The following is a 12277-nucleotide window of genomic DNA, read 5'->3' as shown; positions in this document are numbered from 1 at the left end:
CACCAATCTATCTCTTAGTAGCTCATTTTGCTAAATGAGCCACCACCTTATACCCATCAAACCTATATATATGTGTGTGTGTATGTGTATGTGTGTATACATATACATGTGTGTGCGCGTATAGATATATGTACATGTGTGTATATATATGTGTGTGTGTGTATTTATATATATGTAAACATATATATACATATGCGTGTGCGTGTGTTTGTATATTTGTGTGTGTGTATACATATATAGATACACATACATACACATAGACACACACATATATATAGTTATATACACATATAATATACATATACATATATATGTATATATATGTATACATATATAAATATGGGGAATTCATGACTGGTTGTAAAGGGGACGTCGTCAGCCACCTTCTATTCTATGTAAAGTGCTCCTATGGCAAAGTGTCTTCAAAGGGGATTCTTTTGTCTGTTGCAACTAAGAGGCCTGCTTTGTCTTGCTCTCCTCTCCTACACCGGCTTTTTTGCCTGCCTCTTTACAGATGGGATCTCTCATGCTTAGCAGCCCCCGGCTACGCACTATGAACAAATTCGCTTATAAGGCCATACACACACACGCACATACATACACAAACACACACACAAACACACAGACACACACACATACATACATACATGTTATACAATCAAACATAAGTTTATTGAAAATTTGTGTTTTAAATATGAGGTCTACAATCATCAATGACTTTGGTTTGCATGATTGCAAGCATTTGGCACTTTTAGATGGAGGAGATTAGATTTCATGACAAGCAGTTCTACAATGCCCTAAGCGATTATCTCACATGGGATAGGCACAATAATGTTCTCTATTATATAATAATTCCTTAAGGTGGGTTTAGTCAATTAGAACTAGACTTTAGAATAGGGATAATTTGTGGGATAAAAATTTTCAAGTGATATTCAATTGGAGCTATAAAATTTAGAACTTGAATAGTCTTTTAAATTATTCCACATATTATCCTACCTTTTGAGTTGAGAACCAGATATGAATTTAATGGAACTCCGTCTCAAACGATTTTATGTTTCGCCTTCCTTTTCTCTTCTCCGTCGTTCCTTCCTTTTCTCTTCTCCGTCGTTTCTTCCGCAGACGACCGTAGTTATCACAATTTCGACGTCATTATATCGGAGCATCTCCCTAGATCCATTAATATGTCTCTCTTTTACTATTGATTAGTTTTTTTACTAAGCATCGAAGAATCTCAAAGCATCCCTCCTTTCTCCTTTGCTAATTTTTGGTGGATTATAAGCCATAAGGTCTAGCTGCCTAAAAGACAGACAAACCCTTCATGATTTCACAAAGTTCACAGTCCCATATATACCCCTAGTCATTAGAGTTGTCTCCTTTTTGGTCATTTTGATAACAATTGTGGCTTATAATCCACCCATTTGTCCAACATCTACTAATGGAAATGGATTATAATCCATTAAATTTATCAAACAATCTCAAATACTTCATATGGATTATAATCTACTTGGATTATAATTCAAAGTTGTCAAGCATACTCTTAAGGCTTTAAGGGAGAGAGTGAGATTAGATCGACTCACTGCCCTTTCTAGTTATAGCTCGAGTCCACATGAATATGATTGTTAGGTTGCCTCTACAATTGCTTCTTTTCTTACTTTTATTCTTTATTATCCTTGCATTTACAGAACTTATTCATGTTACTTTCCAAGTAAGAATAGAAAAGCTAACTTTCTATGATATTCATTTTAAAAAATATTAAAACATGAAAATTTTCAAGAATTTACTGACTAGCTAGATATTTTGCAGAAAATTTCAACTTAGTATCTTAGTCATTCATTTCACAAGATTCTCAATAATAATATTGTTACAATCTAACAAATAACTTTGCAAGGTTCATTAATATTGTATAAAACAATTATTAATAAATAATTGTATGTTTAGAGAGTGTATATATATATATGTGTGTGTGTGTATATAATATATATATATATATATATATATATATATATATTATATATATATAATATAATATGTAGATAATCAAGAAGTATATAACTAATGTATTTTTGACGATATGATACATATATATATATATATATATATATATTATATATATATATATATATAGTATATATATATATATTATATATATATATATAATGTAGGATAATCAAGAAGTATATTAACTAATGTATATTGTTGACGATATATATATATATATATATATATATATATATATTAATATATATATATATATATAATATATATATATATCGTCAAAATACATTAGGTTATATACTTCTTGATTATCCTACATTATATATATATATATTATATATATATATGATATATATTATATAATATATATATATATATAGTAATATATATATATATATATATATATATATATATATATATATATATATAAATGTAGATAATCAAAGATATATAGACTAATGTATTTGACGATATGCATATATATATAATATAGTATATATATATATGATAGATTAATGGGTATCATATGTCATATGAGAGGATTCTCTCATATACAATGATGTGGCACAATCTCTCACCAAATGTATTATGAGGCATTCTCTCTTTCTATTTATTCACTGGTGGAGATTGTGCCACATCATTGTATATGAGGGAATCCTCTCATATGACATATGATACCCATGTAATCTCATATAATATAGTATATATATATATATATATATTATATATATATATATATATATATTATATATATATTATATATATATAATGTAGGATAATAAGAAGTATATATATATAATGTAGGATAATCAAGAAGTATATTATATATATTATATAACTTCTTGATTATCCTACATTATATATATATATATATATATATATATATATATATATTATATATATATATAATGACTATTATATATATATATAATGTAGGATAATCAAGAAAGTAATATATATAATATATATATATATATATATATAATGTAGGATAATCAAGAAGTATATATATATATATATATATATAATATAAGTATATATATATATAATATATATATATATATTATGATAATTATATATATATATATGAAGAATGCACATATCGTCAAAATACATTAGTTATATACTTCTTGATTATCCTACATTATTTTACCAAAAATTCCACTTGTCAAAATTATCCACCACTTTCCATTAAATATCCTAGTTCAAAAAAATTATCCTTCTCCAGTTGTTCTGCAACAAGTAACCACAGCTAAGATTTTTTAGAGACAAATCACAAAATTTTGTCGTTAAGAAAGCTTGGGTAGAAGAAATTTCAGAATGGATGACCTAAAAAGTTCTTGATCAATGTATAGCAAAAGGTAATAGAGCCTTACATTAGCTGAAAGCATGTCGAATTATGTCACATATGAAGCTAAATGCTTCTAGAAGTAAACCTGCCATGCCAGGTAGATATAGTGGGGGCTGCAATCACAACAATATAAGGCATTTGTTTCTTCTCTATCCCATCTTTCAGTACAAAATCGGAAATCCTCCATTTCTCCTCTGATCTCATTCTTTACAATCCAGGCATCTTATTTAGAGTACTTGTCACTAAAGTTGAAACTGTTTATTCCTCCACCATCACACACTTATCATTAGGTGTATTTTATGTTATGATACTTGCAAGGTTTTAAATATCGGTTATCGGGGATTTATTGGACAGTCAAAATCCATATCGGATAGTGGATATCGGGATATATCGGGGATAAGAAGTATTTATCGAACTGACACTACTGGATGGTGATATACATAATATAATATTCTAAACTGTAATTTAACCATATTTAATAAAATATAAACATACCAAAATGTAAATAATTATGTTTAGGATCATTAACCAATGGTAGAAACTCGGGTCAGTTCGGGTTTAAAGTGCATTGAATAGGTGCCTATTGCCCCAATCTAAACTCAAACCAAAGGTCGATAATTCCAATTTTGGGCAAACAATATCGGCCAATAACTGAGTTTATCGCCGCATTATTGGCGATAAACATCCAAAAACAATGAGCGATTTAGAATCGAACTTATCATTGCAGACGGCCCCCAAAACCGATAAATCGCTTATAATTGGTTTATCAGCCGATATCTAAAACATTGGATACTCATCACTGAACTCTAGCAGATGATTTTAACTACTTGACTTTGGGCACCAACTTAAGGGCTAGATGAGGTACCACAAAACAAATCAATTCTAACTAAATAGCAAACAAAGCTTAACAGATCAACTGCTGCAAAGGAGCTAAACTTAACATTTGAACTTCGACTCCACCTTTTCCAATGGTGTATAAGAATAGTAAGAAATAAGCAATAAATCACAATTTACATAAAGATTCAACTTGTACAAATTTCTGCATAGAGCACTACATTTTTTGGATCTGCACTTTAAGCACCTGTTATCAAAATAAAGCAGACACTTTTCACGAAAAAGGTACACAGACACTTTTCACGAAAAAGGTACACACTACTCTACGCTAACCACTCTCACCACTCCATGGTAACCGCTGTAAAGAATTTCCTAGCAAAGATTCACAACATAAAAAGTGTTATTCTTGATAAGATCAAGTAGCTAATAAAATATATCAAATCAGTCTTCTGCAGGGACTGAGCATTTAAGATATGTAGCAAAGCATCATTTACGCAATTAAAGGAGTTAGCACACATGAAGCAAGAAACGGCCAAAACTTTTGGCACCAGCAGAGATCGATCAGTAAGCCAAACGAACTCAATAAAGGAATAAATTTCCATCCCATGTGATAAGTCATAAGCCCGTGAAGATATGCTTCATCTTATCTATGTGCATGTGTATGTAACAAAATATTGCATTATTAAGTTTCTGCAGAAGAGAATACCTCTGAAAAGTTTCTTTGGTCGGAGCTAAGACGTTTTGTTGACAACTCCTTTAGAGATCGAAATAGAACCATAAAAACTCTATGAGAAGCAAGCATATCAGCGGTCTGAAGCTGCTGAGCCAATATGGAAAATAGCTCTGGCCTAAACACAATAGAAAGCAAACCCAATAAAACCTATGCTCAATTACAATACTTCAATATCTTATAACAGATAGAAAATGTTATTGAATATTATGTGTAACGGTCCATAAATACCCTCTTAACTAAGAGCATAAATTTAGATGAATAGCACAAGGGGTAGATTGATATATTCAAGCTATGAATGAGATTCCTAACGATACAAGGAATTTAAGAGATCAATTCCATACAAGCAACTGCAAAATATTATAAATTGTAAATACATGGTGAACAATCAATGGATTGTTTAGGTATATTGTTCAGAAGAAAAAAGAACTAATGTTGAATGCATGTAGCTGAAATTTTACGAAGCACGGACATGGACACATCAGCATGACATTGCATGACAAGAAAAACCAACAATATATTCTGGAAGATGCATAAATTCTTAGAGGAATTATACACGAAACTCCAAAATGTTATAAATTCTCAATGCAAGGTGAATAATCAGATTTATAGATAACATATATTGTTGGACTAAAAAAAAATTGATGTCCAATCCGTGTAGTTAAAATTCTAAGCACAAACATGGACGCATCGACATGATATGGGATGAAAAGAAAACCAACAACAAATATTAAAAGATCAATACAAACAATATATACAAAACAATAAGGCTTCATAACAAAACGTATATGCTTAAAAAAGTCGAATGAAATGACTAGGTGATGGATAGAGTTTCTCTTTCTTGATGATCGGTTCCAGTGATAATTTTTCTCCCTGATTGTTGATTCTAACTAGGATGCACTCATTAATCTGACTCCACACACCATCAAAAAAATCTGCATATGGGGTTTGAATATCGGACCCAACTATGAGTCGAGAGAACACAACACACACGCGCACACACGCACACACGGAGACTCCTTTAATTTTCCGAAACCCATCAGTTAAGCCCCTCGGAGGGTAGTGACCTTCTGGATAACTACAAAGGCACCTTGTCAATGCTCTCAGATTTAAGCCCGTTCCACTAAAAAACAACTAGAGTTGAACAATCTCCAAACGTTAGGACATTTTGTGGCTCCACAAAGTTGCTTTCACACCTTTTTCAAGTTAGAAAGCTCAGCCAATGCCCTGAAGAAGAGCAGTGCATTCAACAAATTCTCAAAAAGAAGCAAGCCATGTTCTCCACTCTTGAAACAGAGACATGCTCTATCATCAGATATCTTGTGCCTCAAAAGTATATTTAAGTTAAAGCATTCTTACATTACTTACTAATTAGCTCAATTGCTTTGTTCTGAGTCACTCCATTTTTTTGAATTAAAAATCAAGACAATGTCCCTCCAAATATCAACTCCTAGTGAGTATTTCATCATCACTGTCAACGCCCCGAATGGAACTTTGGAAAGACCTTTATTTTGATGTCAAACTATTTGTTTAGATGTATTTAATTCGCAAAAATGGGGGCCATGGAAGTCAAATTACTTCTGATAAAAGGTTAAGCAATTACACGAGCCTTCAATATTTTAGCTTAATAGGTATTTTACTTCGATGCAATGTTGATAATACCATTCCATATCCTGCTCAAGCTAAAGTGTATTCCACGAGATGCCTGAGTCCGTGCAATGAAATTTATTTCCCTGGAATACATAAGTGTAACTCAAGTCAAAACTAAGTCCTGTAGGCATAGGCTATTCTGAGCTAACCATAAAATCTAGGTGAGAATCCTCTAGGTTTGTTGAGCACGTGCAATAATATTTTCGCAGAAAGATCATGTAGTAGTTCAAACCTACTGTGTATGGCAGATTAGGTTATGAAAATCATTATCAAATTTCAGGAACATTATTGACCTGTGAAACCCTAGTTGAATTGATCGATTTGTGTGAAAAAATCCTGAATTACTTAGCTCAGACATTTGTAGCATTCCACCCCAGATGAGGAGAGGTCATATCGGAATATCAGGTTGACTTGCCAGCAAATAGTCATTCAGTTATCATCAGGAAGCTTCCTTAAATGAATTAGTGCATAGACCAGGTATTGTCATAAATATATGGCTTAGAAATGTTTACTGCCAAACAGATATAACATAATTATATTCTAGCAAAATGAACAGGAACAACCAGCTTATTTGTGTCTCTTGATTTACCAAACATCTCTCAAAAGTAGACAATTAAAACAAGAGAAAAGTTGCTATTCCTTCATTCTCTAGTTTGTTCACACCATAAAGAATTTAGTTCTGCAAATAAAAGCATGTCATGGGAAAGGAGAAAATTTTAAGCCTTTTATTCTTAACTTGACAGGAGTTTTTTTCATTTTAGCTGCAAGGAACATGTTATGACACATGAGCTATTAAAGTCGGGTAAGTTGACAACAAGTTCACCACATGAAGTCCATGAACTGGACCACAATTCTGCAAGCATGGAAATAAAGACATGAAGGTGTTTACACAACATTTACTTCCACCAATCAGGAACAGACAACTACATAGCGGATACCATAAAGTATATCAGAACTAGCGAAAAAGCATGTTACTTACTAATTTTCATGATTAAAACTACTGTATTAATTTACTACTATAAAATCTTGTAAGAAGACCAATAAGAACCTACCATTCTTTTGGATAATCTATGCGTGCAATTTTTGAGATAAGAACAGCAAGCTGGAGCGCTATCTGATGACAAAAAGTAGAGAAAATAAAGTTTTAGCATGACTACAGACGCACAAAGAAAGGAAAAAAAATAGAGGCCTTGATGATGATGACAACACATGAAAATAACTAGTAACAAGATTTACTGAATATTGTACATTCACTATCTTGGATTATCAAACGAGAAAGAGAAAACTATTTTGCATAATTTAAGCATCTGTACATAAATAAATTGACCTGTTAAAGCAATATCAAGTCTTACCTGAGGATTCTCTTCTCGGATGTGTAACAACAGCTTTTTTCGAAGGTGAACCTTCTCATCATTGCTAATCCCTCTGCAAGGATTCAATGTACCTTCCAAATTAAACAACATCCACACAAGCAAGATTGAACTGAGCTAATATCGGCAATGAAAGTAAGAAAGAATTTCAGAGTTAGCCTTTAGGTGGAAGCATGACAAGGAATCTAAAAAACGAACATAAAACATAAATACATATCTTGCTTTCCATAGACATTGAACTTTACTCTTTCTTTTCTTGTCATGGGCATCCATTCCAGCTAATAATGTCAATACATATATTATACTTTACAAGATTGGACAGTAACCATAAGCAAGGGCACACTGGACCAACATTACCAAATTAAAAACCCTTGAGTCTTCCAATTAATGATATTTAAATATTTAATTTTAAATCAACCATAATGAAAACTATGTACATACTTTATAACTTCTCTAATCTCGTTAAGGTGGCCAAAAAGCTTTCCAACCATTTTGTTATTCCAGGGGGTGGACTCCTGCATTTCTAAAATTTAGCCTTCAAATTTATTAGATATCATGTAGTATTATGTATAGGAAATAAAGGATAGTAGAAGGATGTTGAGGGTCTTGACCAAAACAATCTTCTTCATTTTCAACTGCCCGACTCAATGCTTTTGGCTTTGGTGTATTTATTCCTTTTACACCATCAATCTTGAAATCACAGTCCTAAGAAGTACAAAGAAGCTCCGCTTATTAATGTTTTCATGCAACTTCTTACTAGAGTGCTTGTGTTGCCAAGTTTAAATTGGAATCACAAAGGTGCTATTCAAAATCCAGATGGATATTTTCTTACGGATCATAATGTTCGATCATAATGTCTTCGTTTCAGGTATCTCTTCTACATTTTGAAGCTACAGCAAGAGCCATACCTCTACTTTCCACATTTGTGTGTCACATCAAGGTCTCAAACACTAACAAAATTCTACAGGAGCTATGTTAAGGTCTTCACTCCATCACCACTAAATTAAGAATAAGCAATCAATATTCCTTTCACAGCCAATATAGTCTCCAAAGTCAAGCATAGTGTCCAAAGTCAAGCATGATCTACGTTGTAAATTGAGCACATTATCATCTGACACCTCCTATTTCCTCTTACCTGTATATTTGTTAGCATTGCTCACACTCTAGTGCTCTTATTTCATTACCTGCCCCAAATTCTCCCCTTTATGCAGCATATGCACTCTTTGATCACAATGCTAGACATATTCTGATGGGGATGAAGTAAATTTATAGTAATCCAACACTTGATCTGAGGATCATCTCCAAGTGAAGTTACAATCTTCATTACTTCTGAATGCTAGACATAATCTCTAATCTCACATTGTCACTTTCCAGCCCAGAAGTTTTCACTCTCCTAATTTTCCATTCACAACAAAGGGAAATCACATACATTTGCTCCCAAAGTGAGTAACACAATTTATTGTTCTGCACCATTGAATCAACAACGAGCATTCTTTTCATAATCTAATTGAGACAAAAAGCTCACTGAGAATCTCGTCGATGCCTCCAATATCGGCTACAAGCCGCATCCCTAACCGCTATAATCTCCTGCAATCACAATCCCCAATTGAGAAAAATACCAAAAATGGAAACAATCAAAGCCCTAGAAAGAGAGAGAGCGCGAGTACGAGGAGACAAGAGCAGAATCCAGGGCGATTCTCGCACTGGGCGAGCGCGGACTCCGCCGGCTTTCGGAGCGACTCGTCGGAGCTCAACGAGTTGGTGAGGAGAGAGTAGACGGTTTGAACGTCCGATGCCGACAACGCCATTGATCGATCGAGGTCGCAGAATGTTAAAGGATTGAGAGAGGGGATTCGATCGATGAAGGGGATTTCGAGAGGTTGTTGACGTTAAAGAATTTCTAGGGTTGCATTTTTCTTTTTCTCTTTTTTTTAAGAGAGAAATCTACTCGTCTCTATATTATAAATAAACATATAAATATAAAAAGTGTAACCCAACGATCACTATTCATACTGTCTGCAGTAATCCTCCTACACTTATATATACTTTATAAAAAACAGGATGCTATGGTGATTTTTAAAAGTAGTGCACGAGGATACTGTAGCACTTTTGAAAAAATTTGTCGCACAGGAGGGTCACTTTAGTAATTCAAAAATATTACTGTAGTATTTTAAAACCGGAATTACTGTAGTGTAGAAAAAAAAATATACTCTATATTGTGCTTTGCACGGTGTTCACACTAGTTGAAAGAAGAAGGAGAGACGGAGGCGTCGGATCGCAGATGGGTTTAAGTTCGAGTGATCTCACAGATGTTGTGACCCGAAAACGGGTTTCAGATCTCTCTTGAACAGCATTGGATCCGAATTCTCTTTTCTTAATTTGTGTTTCTTCTTGTTCTCCATATTATACTTGTTTCAAGCTTTTTTAAAATCTTAACTATTATAGTTCAAGCGCATTGCAAGTAAGTGCACTTGTTAAACAATAGAAGGAAGTTTTGAATGTAAATAATATGCTAATCTATAAATTTATAATTGATATACACACACATACATGTACATATATATTATGAGGTTTTACATATACCCATGAAATCCTGTGTATTTATAATATTACTCCCCAAATTATAAACTTTGTCGATAAGATAAAACATTCTAATTTGAACCATTTAAATCATCCCTCAATAATTACATTATTTTAACAAAGTATTCTACTTCAATCATATATGGAAAACTAGATGAAGGTTAAAATCCAAGGATGGTATAATTTGATGGGGGGGGGGAGGCAACAGTTATACGACTAATGTATAATTTAAAATTTTAAATATTCAAAGATTACGTATAAATAGAACACCTTTAAAGAAAAAGCATTGAATCAAAAGAGGGTAAAACCCTCTTCTATGTCTCTATATATACACAAGAGCTTAGTTCTTTCCTTTAGCTTGAGTGTTGTGGGTTGCCGTAAAGCTTGCTTAAAGACATGCTCATCGAAAAAAAATGTCCAAGTCGAAAAAGCCCTCTAATGAAAACCAAATTAGGTTTAATTAAAAAGTAAAAATGAAATGTTGGAAAATTTGATGGAACATTTGTAAGAATGTATTAGGTATGATTTAACTAATTAGATGATATTTTGAAATTTATATAATATTGGGTATATATCTTCTATAACATTTTTTCATTCTTATGATTTATCTAATCAATTTTCTCTCTCAATCTTTACAAAAACTACTGACGGCTCTCTCCATCAGTTCCTTCACAAAAACCAGAGGTGCGTCTCTTCCTTTTCCCCCTTTTATTCAAAGATTTTAATGTTTGGTTAGGGATTTTAATCTTATTTTATTATTTAGATTCTTCATTGTTCGTAACTTTGGATTTGTGTATTAGAAGAATTATTTCTATGAATTCTATTTTTAGGTATTTTTTTCTCATTTTTTCTTGGTAGATTAGTTTTTTTAATTCTACATTTAGGTATTTCTTTTTGAGCATATATGTAAACTATTATGTGTTCTAATCCTCTCTACTGTAATTTTGATATTTGCATAAGATGAATCTATCACCAAATACCGTGCTTGCTGTTTAAACCTTCAAATAGATAAGAAGGCAAATTCAACTCATTTAATTTTATTGAGACTTAGGGCTTGATTGGATTGAGGGGAATAAGGGTGAATGGAAGTTAGGGGAACCATTCACCTCCATTCACCTTGTTTGGGAATTGGATTGAGGGGAATAAGGGTGAATGGAAGTTAGGGGAACCATTCACCTCCATTCACCTTGTTTGGGAACATTTAGGAGGTGAAGTTATTCACCCACCTCCATTCACCTTGTTTGGGAACATTTAGGAGGTGAAGTTATTCACCCTAGTTCCCCTTGGTTCACCACCTAGGGGGGGTCGGGGGGGTTATTCATTGGTGTAATTTGGTGTAATTTAGGGTAAATTGTTCCAATGAGGTAATTTTACCCAATGGGATAATTGAGTGGAATAAATTAGGGTAAAATGGGGTAATGGGACAATTTAAGTGGGACAATTTAGTATAACATCTTTTTATAATATTATATTTATAGCTCAATTAAATTCAAGTTTAACTTGACATAACATCAAATGATTAAATAAATAATAGTTATAATATACAATAATATTATTTTTAAGATTATTTTAATATAAAATAATAAAAATAATATAATAATATTAATATTAATCAATCTTTGAATATTTTGATGTTTATTTTAATATTTATGCTATATTAATAAATTTTTTAATTGCAATAATTGTTCAAACATACAACCCAAATCTTTAATAACACACAAAATTTTCCAACTGTCATACAAATCACCAGAGCATAGTTTCAACATC

General features: G+C 32.3%; 1 protein-coding gene across 2 annotated transcripts in view; it reads right to left on the bottom strand.

The window, feature by feature from the left end:
* Nucleotides 1-9870, bottom strand: part of LOC109840900 (importin-11) — a 38545-nt gene extending 28675 nt beyond the window's left edge. Inside the window, exons 1-5 of one of the 2 annotated variants that reach the window (XM_020409726.1) lie at nucleotides 9598-9870; nucleotides 9456-9517; nucleotides 7913-7985; nucleotides 7613-7674; nucleotides 4887-5028 (exon numbers count right to left, since the gene is read on the bottom strand). In XM_020409726.1, the coding sequence (XP_020265315.1) occupies nucleotides 4887-5028; nucleotides 7613-7674; nucleotides 7913-7985; nucleotides 9456-9517; nucleotides 9598-9738 (480 nt within the window). In that variant the 5' untranslated portion in view covers nucleotides 9739-9870. Of the gene's footprint in view, nucleotides 1-4886; nucleotides 5029-7612; nucleotides 7675-7912; nucleotides 7986-9455; nucleotides 9518-9597 lie in introns of those variants that run through there. The other variant, XM_020409727.1, reaches the window with a different exon arrangement.

The sequence above is a fragment of the Asparagus officinalis genome, chromosome 5 (genome assembly GCF_001876935.1).
Source record: "Asparagus officinalis chromosome 5, Aspof.V1, whole genome shotgun sequence".
Lineage (NCBI taxonomy): Eukaryota > Viridiplantae > Streptophyta > Magnoliopsida > Asparagales > Asparagaceae > Asparagus > Asparagus officinalis.
This window is presented reverse-complemented; position numbering and strand designations above follow the sequence as displayed.